The 19,466-nt window shown below is 35.3% G+C and overlaps 1 protein-coding gene and 1 pseudogene across 5 annotated transcripts in view; both read left to right on the forward strand.

Annotated features, from left to right (window-relative positions):
• PKN2 (protein kinase N2) overlaps positions 1-11,612 on the forward strand; it is a 155,971-nt gene extending 144,359 nt beyond the window's left edge. For all 5 annotated transcript variants that reach the window (XM_032247792.1, XM_032247796.1, XM_032247795.1 and 2 more), the window contains 5 exons: positions 828-904; positions 3,974-4,116; positions 8,560-8,667; positions 8,889-8,969; positions 9,057-11,612. In XM_032247792.1, the coding sequence (XP_032103683.1) occupies positions 828-904; positions 3,974-4,116; positions 8,560-8,667; positions 8,889-8,969; positions 9,057-9,260 (613 nt within the window). In that variant the 3' untranslated portion in view covers positions 9,261-11,612. The remainder of the gene's footprint in view (positions 1-827; positions 905-3,973; positions 4,117-8,559; positions 8,668-8,888; positions 8,970-9,056) is intronic.
• Positions 4,131-7,322, forward strand: LOC116529891 (annotated as a pseudogene).
• Positions 11,613-19,466: the final 7,854 nt, after the last annotated feature.

Consider the following 19,466-nt stretch of genomic DNA (forward strand, 5'->3'; position numbering starts at 1 on the left):
ACTCCACTTGGACAACAGAGTGAGACCTTGTGTCACAAAAATAAAAAATAAATTTATAAAAATGGATAAAATATTGTCAATTTGCCTAATTTGTAATCTATTAGTATGGATGGACAGCTTTCTCTTATTCTTTTAGATGATTAAACCTGCCCTCTGATGTTTTATTAATACTGTCAGCCTTACAGTTCTTTCTATGGATGGTATATAAGCAGACTTTAAAATTGGATTAAGTTGGCCAGCCACAGTGGCTCATGCCTGTAGTCCAGCACTTTTGAGGTCAAGGCAGATGGATCACTTGAGGTCAAGAGTTCGAGACCAGCCTGCCAACATGGTGAAACCCATCTCTACTACAAATACAGAAAAATTAGCTGGACTTGGTGGTGGGCACCTGTAGTCCCAGCTACTTGGGAGGCTGAGGCATGAGAATTGCTTTAACCAGGAAAGTGAAGGTTGCAGTGAGCCAAGATCACAGCACTGCATTACAGCCTGAGTGACAGAACAAGACTCTCTTAAAAAAAATTTGAATTAAATTAGATAAACACAAATAACAAATTAAATACATTTTCCCTTTTTTATGTAACAGGAGAAGAATTTCTCATAAGCTATCTGATATAAAAGTAAGTTTACTTACTTTTGGTAAGTAAACTTACCAAAAGGAAGAAAACTGAATGCTTGTGATAATAGTATTTAAATCTCAAATCATAACTTGGAAAACCCATTTTTAGTAAAGAAAAAATACAGTTCCAGTTGAAATTATTTTTTTAACTCTATAACCTACTGATTTCTTTAATTTTTTTTTCCATGCTGTATCTTTTTATCCTGAACAGAGATTTGAAATTGGATAACTTATTGCTAGATACAGAGGGCTTTGTGAAAATTGCTGATTTTGGTCTTTGCAAAGAAGGTAATTGAATGTTTTAAAGTTTGTTTTCTGATAAAATACTGTTCCTTTGTACATCAGTAATTTTCAAGTTTGTCTATGGAAAACAAACTGTTTTTAATTTATTCTTCAGTTGGACATTGTAGATATAATAAAGAAATTGTTCATATAACCTATTTATCATATTAAGAATTTGTTCTGTGACTACAAATAAGGTTAGATGTATAGAAATCATAATAAGCTTCTCTGCACGATTAATAATTCTGTCACTATTTTAAGAAATTATTGATTAAGCACCAAAATCGTTTATTCTGGTGAGACTATACACAGTGAATTTCATAGGCCTGATAATTTACTTCAGCTTCTTAAAACTGGAAACATTTAAAAATAGAAAATAAATAGAGATAGATATGTCAAGTATGTTTTTTGTATATTCAAAAATAAGTTGGGGAAATTTGAATTGGAGGTAACATAAGAAAGGATAAAGATCATGGGCTTAGGCACCAAACAGTCCTAGGTTTGAATTGTGGCTTTGCCAGTATTTGCTGTTTTTTGTTGGAAAACTTAATTTCAACCTCTTTGAGTCTATTTCCTCAACTGTAAAAAACGGACATAGTTCTGTTTACTAGTACTAACATTGTCTCCCTCTACGCTGGTGGCTTCTTGTTTCTTATTTAGCTTTGTTTCCATAGTATATAACACAGTCCATAGTACATCTTAAGTATTCAATAAGCGTTTGATTAATAAGTAGTTGGATGAATAAATAAATGAACTCTGTAGAAATATGTCCATCACATATCCACTGATCTAATTGCTGAGTCAAGTAAGTCTTTTCTCTAACTGGGCTTCTTTTTATTGGACACGGTTGATCTAAATGCTTTTGTTTCTCAGCATCTCTCCTTAGCCGGCTGCTCTTCACTGCCATTTTTTGACTAGCAGCTATATCCTAATGACCCCCAAATCTATTATTTCCTTTCCTATGGATATATATTCAACTATCTACTAGACAGCTCTACCTGAATAGTCAATAGACACCTCAAACACTACCCAAACAAAAATCATTTATTTGCCCCAGGAAGTCTGGTTGCTAGTTGATAATTTACATGAATAGATTGTGTAGTGATGAAATCACGGCTTTTAAGATATACATTGTATACAGATAATATACATTGTACCCATTAAGTAATTTCTCACCATCCATCCCTTTCCCACCTCCTCACCCATCTGGGTCTTCCTTGTCTTATCATTCCATACTGGTTGATGGTATTATTAACCCTCATAATACAGATGAGGAAACCTAGGCTTTGTTGTTAGACAACTTTCCCAAGCTCTCACAGTTAACAAGTGACAGAACTGGAACTTAAACCAGGTGTTAGTCTAGAGCCTAATATTAACCACTTCCATGGACGCTTACCAGTCTATAAGAAACATAATTTCTATTTCTTTGTAATTAACTTTTTCCTAATTTTGGCCAAGTCACTAAAAGGCTGGTCAGAACTTAAATAGATATTAATACTATATCACTGTTTTTTTAAATAATATTTTATCGAAGAAAATAAAAAACATTATGATAGTGTTAAAAAAAATTTTGCCAAAAAAATTTCTTCACCCCTATATGCTACTGTATCTAATTGTGCCCTTCAAGTCTTGGTTCATAGACATACAAATTCATTTCTGTTTTACAGTCACTATATATGCATACCTAATTGTTCTTAATTTAGAATTGAGAGATTTTCTTTAAAATTCCTAATAAGATGACACTAATGACAAGTTTTTAACGCTTTGGAATACATAGAGACAGCATCTTCAGTATGTAGACTATATTTGATTAACATATTAATAAACATGAGGAACATATACCTAAAATCTAGCTAGCTAAAATATTAATAAAGGCTGAGTATCACTTATCCAAAATGCTTAGAATGAGAAGTATTTTGAATTTCAGATATATTTGGATTTTGAAATATTTGCATATATACATAATGAGATATCTTGGGGCCAAGACCCAAGTCTTCACACGAAATTTAAATGTTTCATATATACCTTATACATAGCCTGAAGGTAAATTTATATATTTTTAATAATTTTGTGCACGGAACTAAGCATCTGTTAAATACTTATGAAATTCTCTATTTATGGCATTATGTTGATACCCAAAATGTTTCCGATTTTGGAGGTAAAATCTTAGATTTTGGATTTTTGAATTAAGGATGTTCAACCCATACTATTTTGCCCTCATGCGCGTGCTCTCTCTCTCTTTCTCTCTCTCTCTCTCCCACCCCGCCCCCTCTCCCCTCTGTCCCCCACCTCTCTACATACACACACACATATTTTTTATTTTTTTTAATTACTTTATTTTTTTTGAGACAGAATTTTGCTCTTGTCACCCAGGCTGGAGTGCAATGGCAGGATCTCAGCTCACTGCAACTCTCCTGCCTCAGCCTCCTGAGGGGCTGGGATTACAGGTGTAATGGTGGGCGCCATCACATTCAGCTAATTTTTGTTCTTTTGTATCTTTTGTTTTTTGTAGACATGGCTTTCACCATGTTGGCCAGGCTGGTTTTGAATTCTTGACCTCAGGTGATCCACCCGCCTTGGCCTCCCAAACTGCTGGGATTACAGGTGTGAGCCACTGTTCACGGCCCTATCTCTCAGTATTATATGACACATTTGGTCAGCTTCTGATTATCCAAGGGCTTGCTTTTTGGTATTTTTGAAACTTATTTTTTTATAATGTTGTTTTTATAATGAAGTAAATAAGTTTATTTAAGATTCAATTAGAAAGATGATAGAACTTCACAATCAGTTCATTTTGTTGTGATTTCTTAGCTCCCTTGTAATTTCAAGAAAAAATAGTAACCGAAAAGAAACATGGATATTCTGCTTATTTTTACCCATTAATTAGTAGCATTGCTATTGCAGTTTTTGCTATACTAGATTTTACTGTTTTCTTTAAATGTATTTAATATGTCTGAATTTGTTTACCATGCACAAATGTGCAACTTTAATTTTGCCTCCCAAAGATATCTTTGATTATTTTTATGCTAGATTTGTTTCATTTGCTAACAAATGTTTAAATCGTATCTTTTCCAGGAATGGGATATGGAGACAGAACAAGCACATTTTGTGGCACTCCTGAATTTCTTGCCCCAGAAGTATTAACAGAAACTTCTTACACAAGGGCTGTAGATTGGTGGGGCCTTGGTGTGCTTATATATGAAATGCTTGTTGGTGAGGTAAGCAGTGTGAAATAGGTAAGAGAACAGGGGAAGGATGATTGAAATAATAAAGCAATGTGATTTATAAAACCACCTAATACTATCTTGAGTATGAGTGGAATGGAATTTATGTTTTATAAATATTTATAGTATACTAGTAGTCAGCTATCTTTCTTTAATACCTTCAATAAAGTTTTTATGTAGTTTGTGGAATGCATTGCCAGTGCTTTGAAAATAGTTCCTTGCATTTCAGTATTGTGCTTTGGTTATGTTTTCTGATTTTAAGACATAGTCTTTATAGGGAATAGAATAATAGAAGACTAATAAAAAGAGTGTACTCTGTACCTGTAAAGAAAAGCCCACTATAGATTGGTCAGAAATAAATGTTACCTTTGACTTCCTCCAGATGGAAGTGAGTGACACACTGTGCGTCCTTGCCTCACCAGGAAACTATTAAAGTTCCTGAGGAAGCAAAGTAGAATTTCATAAGAACAAAATGAATGGAGAGGAGAAAACCTATGGTGGCTGTGAAGGCCCTGATGATGCCATGGATTTTTGGCATGGCATTTTTCAAATTGATATCATCCAATGGCCATGAATTTATTATAAAAACAGAATGTGCATTAACATCAGGCACGATAAAAGCCATGTTGAGGGGCTCAGGTCAGTTTGCTGAGAATGAAACCAATTAGGTCAATTTTAGAGAGATACCTTCACGTGTGCTCTCAAAAGTATGCATGTATTTTACATTAACAGCCCCACCGAGATTCCTGAATATCCAATTGCACCTGAAATTGCACTAGAACTGCTTATGGCTACAAACTTCCTAGATTGTTAAATAAAATAAATTATAATTTAGAAAAAGAAAGAAATGTTGCCTTCAAAAACGGTAGAGTTAAAAAGATTAGCATTTTTCTCCTACTGTTTTCTGTAGATTAACTTAAATTTCTGAGGATAATTGAGTTGTACATAGAAATTATTACCATTAGGAAATAGTTACGTTAAATAAAGCAATAATAACAGGCTAATAATGTATTATGTTATAAATTGTTGGGAATGTTGAATTGTGGTGAAATTGGGAAAGAGTAAATCTTTTAATAATTGAAGACTACTTGAAGGGGCATCAACTGGAGATGCAAGAAAAATTACTTTAAGGGATTGGTTCATTATTCTGCAGTTTCCCCATGCCAACAATCTTTGTTACACACTTAAAAGTTTAAAGAAGTTAGAACTGAATGAACAAATCATCAAATTGAATATCAGAAATTTCTAAAGTTTGTTCTGTGTTTCATTAATTGGCACTTACCCCAAACAAATAAATCGTTTTAGTTTATCCAAATGGATAGCCCCTTTTGGTATGTCAAATTGAAGTCGATTCTTTGTAAAAGGAGAAGTATGGCTAATTAAAATAAAATTTATCATGTGCTAAGCACTGTTCTGTGTGCTTTAAATATTCATTTAATTTTGTAACAGCCTTTAGTAAGCTAAATAGTGATCTTATGCCCATTTTCCAAGATGTAAATAGAGACACAAAGAGATTAATAACTTACTTAACGTCACACAGCTCTCATGTGGTAGAGCTGGAATTTTAGCCTTGTCACTCTGGCTCCAGAATATATCTCTAAAGCATTGTGCTTTGCTGCTCCAGGATAGGATATTCAATTCATCCAGCCTTGTTTCTGTTCTTAAGACCAGTGGTTCAGATCTGAATTTTCACCTCTATTTAGAAAAGCTGTTGTGCAGTGTTTAGGTTGGAAAGATTTATTTTAGTCCCAGTCCACAGTGGCTTTTACTTTCTGAGAGTGCCAAAATTTCTCATAAAATAATCCTCTGTAAACTCTGGCATACTTGAACTCCTCCCCACCCCTTTCTTTATTTTAAAAGTAACATTATGGGGTTTTTTGTTTTGTTTTGTTTAATATTCAAGTAAGTATGATATTATGAGATTCAATTATTTGCTTGCTTAAAACTTGTTCTCCGTGTTATAGATGACATGTAAAATATATGAGTTTATTATAAAATACTGTAGAATTAATAGCCAGTTGATTCTACTCCCTCCTATTATAAAGCCACTGGAGGGTTTGGCAGAAAACAAGGAAGCTTCTGTTTCATATTTTTTAAAAGAGCTGGTTGATTGAGCTCTTAATTACCTAGAAGATAAAAGACAATGAATCTGGCTATTTCTTCACAGTTGTTTCTTGCATTTTCTTCTTAGTATCTCCACAAGCAGGTAGCTGGTAAAAGAACTAAACTTAAAATTCATCAGTCTACTTCATAATTTTATAGCATTAGTGAAACACTAGTGATAGCTTCTTTTTAACTATGATGAAAGTAAGGTTTGGCTCAAGTTTATGTCAGATTTCTCTGTTATTACAAATAATTATAAACTCACTGGATATGTTATACATCTTCAAATTTGTATACTTCTGCTAGTCTTGAGGACTGGAAAGACTCCAGGAATAAACAAACATCCCAAGTCCCTTTTTTCCTGTCTCAGATGAGAGTGAAGATGCCAGAGAGCTTGAACGTAATGCTGGACATGGTTTTAGATGCTATCAGTGTTGACATCTGAACAGACTATTGGTTTATTTTAAATGTGCTTACTACACATTTTAACAAATGTATAGATATTTCTTTGCTATTCAGATACTTGTAGTGACAGTTTTCAGGTACAAAATTGTTCAAGCAGAAGACACAAGTGCTCTCTTTGTATTATTCATTGAAATTCCCATTGATAATTGTAAAATAAAAATTTCCCCTGACTTGCTGTTTCAGTCCCCCCAAAAATTAGATTGTCCCATGTACTACATTTGATTTAAGTATTTTGAGTGTACTGCATGTCCTAGGTAGTATATTTGATTTATATATTTTGAGTGAGTAAATGAACAAACCTAAGGTTTTGGTAATTGAAATCTTTGAAATTTTTTTAGCTACGTGCAGTCAGATTAGAAGATTAGAAGGCTCAGCCTTAAGAAGTTGGATTCTGAATTTATTTTCACAGATTCCTTAAAGATTGCTCCCATTCCCTGGATATTGCTTTCTGCTTATTATTCTTTAAAACTTAATTGTAAGCAAGCAGCCAAATCAAATCTAATGAGAATAAGTAGGCCTATATTTCTTCAACAGCCAGTGATAAAATAAGGTTCAAGATACTGATTCATTTTAGTGATTTTGAGGAATTAAATGATACTTAATGATACTTAAATGACACTTGCTTTCTGATTTTAAAAATAATTGAGTAGGCTGGGCGCAGTGGCTCAAGCCTGTAATCCCAGCACTTTGGGAGGCCGAGGCGGGTGGATCACGAGGTCAAGAGATCGAGACCATCCTGGTCAACATGGTGAAACCCCGTCTCTACTAAAAATACAAAAAATCAGCTGGGCATGGTGGCGCGTGTCTGTAGTCCCAGCTACTCAGGAGGCTGAGGCAGGAGAATTGCCTGAACCCAGGAGGCGGAGGTTGCGGTGAGCCGAGATCGCGCCATTGCACTCCAGACTGGGTAACAAGAGTGAAACTCCGTCTCAAAAAAAAAAAAACAATTGAGTGATTTTTAAGCCATCTGAAATTCTGTGACAGGCAGTCACATTTGATAGACACGTTTTCAGCCTAGGTGAAAGCTTATCTCTTTGTGAATCAAATTGTCATACTGAATATAATGTAACTACTTTTTTGTGACTCAGGGCCATTATGAAAAATTATTTTAACATTCTGCTTACTGAAATGCCCTAAGACTTTTTGTATTTAGCACATTAAAAAATGCCTGGCAGTGTGTGCTTTTTGGGTTCTTTTCAGTCCAATTTTGTTAGTAGCTGCTGCTTAGTACAGTCATTATGCCTGCTAATTTCTAATTGTGTTTTACCACCGTTAATTTACTACTGACTTTAAAATCCAAAGCACATTCATATATGATGTATTTCCACAGACTGCTTTCCTTTATTACATAACACTTATTACCATATTAACCTTATCCATTTTCTTCTGTCTTTCCACAAGATTAAGGTTCTTCAGGATTGTATCTATGAACTAAATATTCCCCACTGTCTTTTAGACACTCTAAAAATTGACTATCTGGCCAAATAGGTGATTGAGTGAATAAAATAAAATGGAATGGAGTGGAATGAAATGGAATAGAATGAAATTAATTGAAAGGTCATGTCATAATAAGATAAGACAAAATTTTAATGATATGATGGACGTACATGAGATAGACAAACTTTCATAAATTTCTATAAAATTTAAAGATTTCAGAAAGAGTATATGGTATATTCCCTCTGTAATAGATACATATCTATTGTCACTTCCTATAGTGTTTTTTGTTGTTGTTGTTCTTGTTTTGGTAGGTATGGATTTTTTTTTTTTTTTTCTTTTTCACTGCCTGGATCTTGGTTGTACTTTGAATAGGCGATAAGATTTTACCGTCTTAAAACTTGCTTTAACTTAACTCAAAGGTATTTCTTCTAGTCTCCCTTTCCTGGTGATGATGAAGAGGAAGTTTTTGACAGTATTGTAAATGATGAAGTAAGGTATCCAAGGTTCTTATCTACAGAAGCCATTTCCATAATGAGAAGGGTAAGAATTAAGAATAAGAATTTTTTTTTGACTACTTATTATTTTTTTTATACTAAAGAAAATTTTCGGTAGAACTTCAGAAGTTGTTTTTCAATTCATAAGTGTTGCATGGCTTAGACAAAAACAGACAAAATACATCTGAGTTTTTAAAGTAATAATTCTTATCAGTCAATTTTAGTCTGTTGGTTTTATTTTAACTTTTTAATCTTACATTGTGCTAGTTGTTAAGAAGAAATCCTGAACGGCGCCTTGGGGCTGGTGAGAAAGATGCAGAAGATGTAAAAAAGCACCCATTTTTCCGGGTAAGTGCGACTATTTTAAATTTTTTATGAAACTAATGTGATTAAATGTAGAAAACTAAACTAGTAATTTTCTATTTTATAATCCAGCTAATTGATTGGAGTGCTCTGATGGACAAAAAAGTAAAGCCACCATTTGTACCTACCATAAGAGGACGAGAAGATGTTAGTAATTTTGATGATGAATTTACCTCAGAAGCACCTATTCTCACTCCACCTCGAGAACCAAGGATACTTTCGGATGAGGAACAGGAAATGTTCAGAGATTTTGACTACATTGCTGATTGGTGTTAAGTTACTAGATACTGCAAAACCAAGCAGACTGACTCACAAGAAGACCTCTTAAAAAATAGCAGCCCTTCATTTGCTCTCTGTGCCACCAATAGCTTCTGAGTTTTTTTTTTTTTTAACTGAAACATGAAGATTTGTTTAAAAAGTACCATTCTAATATTTCTTGAAAAGTGGCTTCTCAATGTACTTCAGCATAAATATGAGCACTGGAAACAGTTTCATGGAGTTTAAGTTGAGTAAACATCGGCCATGAAAATCCATCACAAATACTTTTGGATCAATGCTCTATTTTAAAAAAGAAAGAAAAAAAAACCACTCTTTTATAGTCCCTACCTTTGCCATATGCCTGCCTTAAGTGGGAGGAAAATTAATCACTTAACTATGTTTTACAAAAAGAAAAAAAGGGCTTGGAATGCTATTACTGTTCACACAAAGTGATTCTGTTTGAATAAGGCAAATGCTCTTTTTTTAAAAAAAAAAAAAAAAAAAAAAGAAAGAAATTACTGTAATATCAAAAAACGTAGTTTGTACACAATTTGGGGTTTGATTTTTTTTTTTAAATTGATGTCTTATTTTATAAATGTTCTATATTTATTAGGAGAAAACTTTATATTGCCTTATTTTATCAACCATGTAACAGAGGCTTATAGCTTTCCAACAGAGCTGCTTGCCAAACAATTTATTTTGTTTATTAAACAGTGCTGAAACAAACAAGATCAGCATTTACTTAAGATGTTAAGAATGAGAACTTCTAATCAGCTGAACCAAGATATTGTTACCTGTATGCATTCCCAAAGTCTAGACACTCAGTATGTTCAGTCATATCTTCTTCCAGAATCAGTGAACTGATTACTCCTTTTTTGATAGTCACTCTAATCTACCAACCTATTTGACCTTGTTTTTGTGTCTGCTGTAGAAGGGAACTATAAGTTGGTTAAACCATAGGGATTATCATTGTATACATGCTGTGAACATGTATATGTGCAAGTCGTAATGTATTCTGTGTTGTAGGCTTGTTATTTAATTTCACCACTTCATCACTTTTGTACAGTGGCCAAGCAGACACCTCAAACTCCAGCATTTACATTAAGTGCATTTGTATATTTTAGGCCACTGGATCCAGATTTTATATTGGCAGTTACCGAGGGCAAAAGCAATATATTGTAACAGAATGTATAAATATTTTTGATAAAACAGTCTATATTTTATAAAAAAAATTATAACACTAAAGCTGTACCTCAAAAGTCTCAAAAATAATTTGATCAAATATTTTATACAACTCTTCAGAGGATCCGTCTGTGGCTTTTTATACTCTTATAGGGTTGTCTTTTTGTAAACCATGACTTTCCACTTGCCTGTACTTTTTTATTTTGGTTTGGTTTGATTTTACATTTTTTTCCTCCTAGTCTATAACTTTATTGTTTTTTCTTAGTTTAGTAATGGCATCTTTGATCCTGTGCTTAGCATGTTAGGGTCATTATACCTCAGGAATAGCAAGCTATTAAGTAACCTTACTGAATTAACTATTTAATCACAGTGAGCTCATCTCTTAAAAATTGTTTAGGTGTAAATCTTATGAGGAACATGAAAAAGCACACTGATTTATGGAGAGTTGAGCTAAAAACATTTATAAATATTTCAGCTTTGCTGGGATGTTTTAGCATCTTTTCATTGTACTCTGAGAACAATTAAAATTGTCCAGAGATCATTTACATTATCTTCCAAATTGTTTATTACTCAAGATCCTTTGGGAGAAAATATTATAGAAAGAGGGAAGAATATGTGGTTTAAAGTTATTTTAAAATGCCAGTTAACTTCCTTGGCACAGGACAATAGAGGAACTTAGCTTAATTGTCTGGCTTTAATTTAAACAGTGTTAATACAACATTAAAACACTAAATACTTTTGAGGTACAGTCTGCTCACCTTTTTTGGTTCTCAAATATGCAAAGAAAGTAATGTCTAAAATAGGCTTTTAGCATTAAAAACTGACATAGCATTTTATAGCTACACAGTGTACAGAACTTTTTTTTAATTGAAGTCAATCACTAAAAAAATTAGAGGGCAGGGTCTATTTACACAATTAAGCTGAAGAAAGCACTAATTTTTTTCTGTAGTTTATATATATTTTAGATTTAAATTTTTAAGCTTTATAGAGTGTAAATATATTTTGCTATTACTGTATGTGTATGACTGCTCAAGCACTTTGTAAAGAAATTAGGATATTTTAGAATGGTACACTATGCATTCAAATGAAATGTGCCTTTCACTATGTCATTCTAGGAAAACAAGTGTTTTGCAGTCATAAATTATCACAAATGCACAAATTAAAGTCTAAATAGATTGAAATTTGTAACTTTGGTTTTAAGTATTCTTTCTTTTTAGAAATTTCCTAATGACTAAAATATTCTTTAACTTTTCTGTGTTCAAAATCTCAAAGACTAATTAACTTTAGTAAGCCTTCTTGTAAGTACTTTTTGCCCTAGGGAAGGCAAAAACCATGAACATTCAGAGCAAATTGTCTACTTCGCTGGGAATAATGGGAAAAGTTTGTATTCTGCTCCTGTAAGGTCAGTATCATCTTTTATTTGAAGCATATTTATGGACTGCTTACTGTGTATAGATACTGAGGTTAGGAAGATTTTTTTTTAAGCAACAAAATGTTGATGAATGGAAAACAGCCTGCTTTAATATTAAGATGAAAGCACCAGTATCGTATGTACTTTTCTCTTGTTTGAGGTTAACTTATTTTAATTTAGGACCTGACTTCTTAAAAAGGCAAATGAATGAAACAGAATACTAGTCATTTTATACTAATCTTATTTAGAAATTACAAATGGAATATTTTAGAAATATAAAATGAACCATGTTCCCCTGTAACACAAATTGAGGACATAATGGAAATTGCTATCATATATTGACTTGGTAAATCTGCCATATAGATTCAAATCTAACGAGATTTTTGCAGATACTGCCAGTATTCCCAAAGCAACTGAAGAAGTAAATAGGAAAAATCCAAAGAAGCAAATACTAATCCACAGATCATAATCTTAATTTAAATTTAGAATTCTTATTTACCTTCTAGCTGTCTTTTGAGGTCTAGAGTTTCTCTGAGATAACTGGCTCTATACATTAGTATGATGGGTAGAGACTTAAAAGTTATTAAAAATAATTAATATGTATACACACACATATAAAATTAGTGGAAGACCATCAATAAGATATGTAATTTGAGGTATTGCTGATTTCATTAAAGGTAAGAGTGGTCTCTGGCAACCCTTTACCCTAAAACAAGCAAACAAACTTGAGCAAAGTCTGGACAAGTTAGGGCTTCAGAACCTAAGAGTTAGAGTGGGAGTGCTCAAGCACAAAAGTAGGAATACTGAGAGAACCGGAAGCCGAGTCTACAGAGTATGGCAGAGCAGCAGAAGTTGGAGAAGATAGGCATCACGTGACAAGGAGCTGGTTTTGAAAATGCAGGCATCCAGGAGAAGTGGAGTTACCAAGGATAGATTTCTCTAGCAACATAATTGTGAGGATAAGAAACCTTGCAATAGCATCAGGACTTAACGTTCTGTGCTTAAATCCTCTAGAAGAGTTCAAATTTTAGTTTGCATGTCACTATTTTCCTGACAGTAAAAGGAAATATTCTCTGGATGGAAGCTTCTCCAGGATGGGACCATCAGATTTCCACAGATTAAGATCAAGTAATACACTGTCAGAAATCCTTAAACATATGAGAGAGACAGCAAGTTACCTCGAATAAGAACTAACAAAAATATTAAATTTAGATATCCCTGTTAGAGATTTCATACCTTAGAATTATCAGCCAGGCACAATGGCTCATGCCTATAATTCCAACATTTTGGGAAGCCAAGGCAGGAGGATTGCTTGAGGTTAGGAGTTTGAGGCTAACCTGGGTAACACAGTGAGACCCCATCTCTACCAAAAAAGCCAAAAATTAGCCAGACATGGTGGCATGCGTCTGTAGTCTCAGCTACTTTGGAGGCTGAAGTCAGAAGATTGCTTGAGCCCAGAGGTCAAGGCTACAGTGAGCTGTTACCATACTACTGCATTGTAGTTAGCCTGGGTAACAGAGCAAGACCCCATCTTTAAAAAAAAAAAAAAAAAAAAAAGATATAGAATAGCTATATATAAAGTATTTATATATCTAAAATTATCAGTATAAATACGTGAAATGAAAATGTTAACAAAATTAAACATTTGTAAAATCCAAAAATGAAAAATTGTTCAAATATGAAATTCAGTGGAAAGATTAAACAGCAGATTAGACAGCTGAAGAAAATTGGAGATTGGAAACTCTGAAAAATTATTCCCAAATAAAGGAAGATGGAAAATATAAAAGGGAGATTAAGAGATATGGAAGATGGAATGGAGACTCGAGGAAAGAATGAGATGCAATAAAGACATAATGGCTGCGAGTTTCTCAGAGATGAAAAATCACCAAGCAGTACAATATTTCCCAAACAGAATAAATGTAAATGTATGTGTAGAACCATTGTGAAATGGAAGATCACCAAAGAAAACATATTGAAACTCTCCAGAGAGAAGGGACTAAATGTCTATAAAGGCAAGACTAACAGCTGACTTCTGAATTGCAACAATGGAAGTAGTAGAATATTATCTTAAGAGTGTTGGGGAAAAAAAGGTTAACCTAGAATTACATAAAAATAAAATTATTCTTGTAAGAATTAGGGCAGTTGATATTTTTTTAAAGGGGAGTGCTTGCTGTTCTAATGGGTGTTCTAAAGAATGTGCTTCAAGAAGAAGGAAAATGATCCCAGAAGGGTGACACAGATACCAAAAAGGTTTTTGAACAAGCAAAATGGCAAACACTTGGGTATATCTAAATCAAAGAGAAAAGAAGGGATTATTGAATTTTGAGTTTTCTTGTTTTTTTCCTAAGCACACATTCTAGATAGCAGTAGCAGGAAATTCAGAATAGTGAAGACTGGAGCTATAGTATTCTGTAGTCTTTTTATTGTTGGAATGTTAAGTTATTGATTAACTTTAGATTTTAGGTTCACTGTAAAATGCCAAGGCTATTCACTGTATAGTGAGTATAAATTCTAAACCAAAGACAAGATAGTAGAAATGAATCCAAAGCATAATTAATGTAAATGGAGCAAACTCACTAGTTAAAACCAGGATTTTTAAGGTTCGATTTTAAAAAGGGAAATCTGGCTGTATAATATTTGCAAAAAGATACATCTGAAATAGAAGTATATGGAGAAGCCAAAAGTAAAAGTATGAGGAAAACTGTGTAATGCAAAATCCACTCAAGCTAAAGCTATGGGAGCGTCACCTAATATCAAAGTAGATTTTAGACACACTGTGAAAAACTAAATGTCAAGAGTAGAGAGGGTTTCCGTATCATGTCCACCTATACTCATAACCTGAAGGTACATATAAAATATTTTAAATTTCTATATGAAACAAAGTTTGTGTACATTGACCCATCAGAAGGCAAAGCTGTCATTATCACAGCCACTCATACAGACAGCCTGTGGTGTTTTACCATCATTGTCATTTCTGACTTTGAATTTATGTGCTGCTGATAAGCAATCATTGTTTTATGTTTATTTACACATAAATACTTAACAGTAAAAAATATACCATTAATACACTGAAAAAATGTGTTCAGGATAACAGCCACACGGTAGCATCACCAGAATACCTGGATCATCTGTTAAACAATAGCCGCAACAAACAGTGGCAGGTTTTTTTGTTTTGTTTTATTTTGTTTTATTGAGACAGGGTCACCCAGGCTGGAGTGCAGTGGTGCAACTACAGTTCATTGTGGCCTTTACTTCCCAGGCTCGAGTAATCCTCCCACCTCAGCCTCCTAAGTAGCTGAGACTACAGACATGTGCCACATTGCCCAAACTGGTCTCGAACTCCCAGGCTCAAGTGATCCTCCTGCCTCAGCCTTCCAAACTGCTGAGATTGCAGGTATGAGCCACTGTGCCTAGCCCTGTGTTTTCATTAAAAGGTTACTGCAGCTGGGTGTGGTGGCTCACACCTGTAATCCCAACACTTTGGGAGGCCAAGGTGGGTGGATGGCTTGAGGTCAGGAGTTGAAGACCAGCCTGACCAACATGGTGAAACCTCATCTCTACTAAAAATACAAAAATTAGCTGGCCACAGTGGCATATGCCTGTAATCCCAGTTACTGGGGAGGCTGAGGCAGAAGAATCGCTTGAACCTGGGCAGCAGAGGTTGGAAAGAGCCAAGATTGTGCCACTGCACTGTGTCCTGGGCAACAAAGCAAGACTGTCTCAGAAAAAAGGTTACTGCACACTGTATATTTTTTTTAGATGAAAAGAAACATCAAAAGCAGTTTAGAGACCAGAAAAGTTCATTTCCAGGAAATACATGAGATTTTCTTATTATTCATATATATTATCTACTTTATAAATATAAATAATGACATCTTATGCTTGCTCAAATCAGCAAGACAGTTAAAATTATAAAAATAGGCCGGGCGCGGTGGCTCAAGCCTGTAATCCCAGCACTTTGGGAGGCCGAGGCGGGTGGATCACGAGGTCAAGAGATCGAGACCATCCTGGTCAACACGGTGAAACCCCGTCTCTACTAAAGCTACAAAAAATTAGCTGGGCATGGTGGCGCGTGCCTGTAATCCCAGCTGCTCAGGAGGCTGAGGCAGGAGAATTGCCTGAACCCAGGAGGCGGAGGTTGCAGTGAGCCGAGATTGCGCCATTGCACTCCAGCCTGGGAAACAAGAGCGAAACTCCGTCTCAAAAAAAAAAAAAAAAAAAAAAAAATTATAAAAATAGTAATTAGGCCGGATGTGGTGGCTCACGCCCATAATCCCAGCACGTTGAGAGGCCAAGGCAGGTGAATCACTGAGGTCAGGAGTTAGAGACCAGCTTGGCCAACAAGGCAAAACTTCCTCTATGCTAAAAATTAGCCACACGCCTGTTATCCCAACTACTCAAGAGGCTGAGGCAGGAGAATCACCTAGGTGACAGAGTGAGACTGTCTTATAAATAAATAAATAAATAAATAAATTGGCTCTAAAATAACTCTTTGTGATGCAGTCAATACCAAAAGAGATGGCACAAAAATACACAATAACACTTCCTTAATTCAACATAATTTGGAGTAGTTCACCTTGTGTAAATTTGCATATAACTAAAATTTTAGTCTTACACAGTAAAACTCATTTAGAAATTAAGTAAAGCAAAACATTCATAGAATTGTAATTATTTAAATTCTTTAACTTACCCATAAAAATAGTCTACTTTGGCTTCTTAGAAAGTTTGAAATTTGAAAAGCTCATTCTCTCACAATGTGTTACCAACTATAGGCATGCATTTACTGTTATGTCTTCCAACCGTAAATTTAGTATGTTTTTCGTAAATTTAAGTGCTAGAATCATTTAGTACAGTGAATGTACACACTACAAAAGACATGAAGAAATTGAGAGCAGCTGAGGAACAGTAAACTCAGCTCCCTTGTCATGCTCATTCTGAAAGGTAAGATTTGTTAAGAGATCTTTAGTATGTAAGAGGCAAGACTGGTTATAACATGTAAATTGTTTTTCTTTCTCTCTCATGTGCATGCACATGGCAAGTAATTGTAGTTGCATTTGTGTAAATTAAATATCAGCTTGGTATTGTCAAGATTATATAATTTTGTGGAGTAATCTGCAAAACACCCCTCCTCCCTTCAAATAATCAGCACTGTGTCTCTCCCAGGTGTGAACACATATAACGAGAGTCAGAAAACCAGGATATTGAGATCATCAACTTGGCACCAGGCTTTCCTAGTGCAGTTTTCTTTTTTTTTTCCTTTTTTTTTTTTTTTTTTTTTTTGTGAGATGGAGTTTTGCTCTTATTGCCCAGGTTGGAGTGAAAGTGTGCGATCTCGGCTCACTGCAACCTCCGCCTTCCTGGTTCAAGCGATTTTCCTGCCTGAGCCTACCAAGTAGCTGGGATTACAGGCACCTACCACCAGGCCCGGCCAACTTTTTTTGTATTTTTATTAGAGATGGGGTTTCACCATGTTGGCCAGGCTGTTCATGAACTCCTGACCTCAGGTGATTCACTCGTCTTGGCCTCCCGAAGTGTTGAGATTACAGGCATGAGCCACCGCGCCCAGCCGTTCATTTAGTTTGTTTTGTTGTGGTTTTTGTTTTGTTTTGTTTTGTTTTTGATACAGAGTCTCACTCTGTTGCCCAGGCTGGAGTGCAGTGGCACGATCTCAGCTCACTGCAACCTCCGCCTCCCAGGTTAAAGCGATTCTCCTGCCTCAGCCTCCCAAGTAGCTGGGATTACAGGTACCCACTACCATGCCTGGCTAATTTTTGTATTTTTAGTAGAGGCGGGGTTTCGCCATGTTGGCCAGGCTGGTCTCAATCTCCTGACCTCAAGTGATCCGCCTGCCTTGGCCTCCAGAAGTGCTGGGACTGCAGGCGTGAGCCACCATGCCCAGCCTCCTAGTGCACTTTATGTGTTCCTACTCTTGCTGACTTTTTAAAATTTGCCTATTTTTGCCTTTCTACTAAGATCTACTTTACTCATTGCTTCTCATCTGCTGTTAATTGGATCACTGAACTGAAGTCATTGCCTGCTTCTAGTATTAATGAATTTTTCCCCTTTTAGAAGTAAATAGTGTCCAGGCATGGTGATGCATGCCTGTAATACCAGCACTTTGGCAGCCTGAGGCAGGAGGATGGATTGCTTCAGCTCAGGAGTTCAAGACCAGCCCGGACAACATAGCAAGACCTCGACTCTTAAAAAAAAACAAAAAACAAAAATGGCCGGGCATGGTGGCTCACACCTATAATCCCAGCACTTCGGGAAGCTGAGGCAGGCAGATCACCAGAGATCAGAAGTTCGAGGCCAGCCTGGCCAACATGGTGAAACCCCGTCTCTACTAAAAATACAAAAATTAGCCAGGTGCAGTGGCAGACGCCTGTAATCCCGGCTACTCAGAGGGCTGAGGCATAAGAATCGCCTGAAGAGGGAAGTGTGAGCCAAGATCACGCCACTGCACTCCAGCCTGGGCAACAGAGCGAGACTCCGAGACTCAAAAAAAAAGAAAAAATATTTGAGTGTAGTGATGTGCACTTGTAGTCCCAGCTACTCAGAGGCTGAGATAGGAGGATCGCTTGAGCCCAGGTCAAGGCTGCAGTGAGCAAGATTGCACCACTGCACGAGACATGTCTCAAAAAAATAAAAATTAAAAATTACTAATATCTTATAATTAAGTATTATCACATATATGATCTCATTTAATCCTCAAGTACTCCTGTGAAGTGGGTAGAGTGCAGTTGTCCTCGGTTACATAGCTGCTAAAAGCTGCTAAATGGCAAAGCCAAAACCAATCTCTTGCCTGGTGCTTTTTCTGCTACACTGCAAACCTTTTTAAAAATTGATTTTAAATTAGACCAGTCAACAGTCAACTTCCAAAAACATAAGATGAAAATAGATTAAAATTCCAATTTTTTTTCAGTAATACAACATCAGTGCTATGGCATACTTCATAAGTCAATATGCAATGTCAAATATATATTACTGAGCCAAGTTCAATCACATGGTTAAGGTGGATCCCCAGAACTCTCTTAATAAAGATGTATTTTTCCTTTGTAACTAATAAGTGATTTGAGATAATAGTTGATATTTTTATTCTATTTCCCAAAACCTTCCTTTCAGTGGTTTTATCCTTCCAATTGATTATCTTCATGTGAATTATTACATTGGGAGTTGCAAAATAATTTTCTAACTCTAGTATTCCTTCTGTATTGATTAGCAGCCATTCTTAGCTTGTTCTTTAAGTTTTTGCTTTTTGTCCCCTCGGTTTTTCTTTGCTTTTGTTGTTGGTATTGTGTATTACTGTGGCTGCATGGATTTTTAAATTTATTGTATTATAAACCATTACTTTTTCTTGGATGTTCAGATTGCCTCAAACTGACCCATTAGTCTTTGAATACCTCCTTGCTTTCTTACACTACAAGATGTGCCAAACTCACTTTATACAGTTCCAAGCAAATAAACCTTGAATTTTATGAATTCAGTGAAGACTTCTTGGAGGTCTTGGGATTTAGACCGGCACTTGGATAGGACCTTTGTAATTTCCTGAATGATCAGGGAGTCTGAAAGCTCCTAAATCCCTTGGAATTTTCTGGGTGATGGGAGTATCTTTTGTTCTAATGAGATGATTC

Source organism: Sapajus apella, unplaced genomic scaffold (assembly GCF_009761245.1).
Source record: "Sapajus apella isolate SASKATOON/1434 unplaced genomic scaffold, GSC_monkey_1.0 scaffold64, whole genome shotgun sequence".
In the NCBI taxonomy this organism is placed as follows: Eukaryota; Metazoa; Chordata; class Mammalia; order Primates; family Cebidae; genus Sapajus; species Sapajus apella.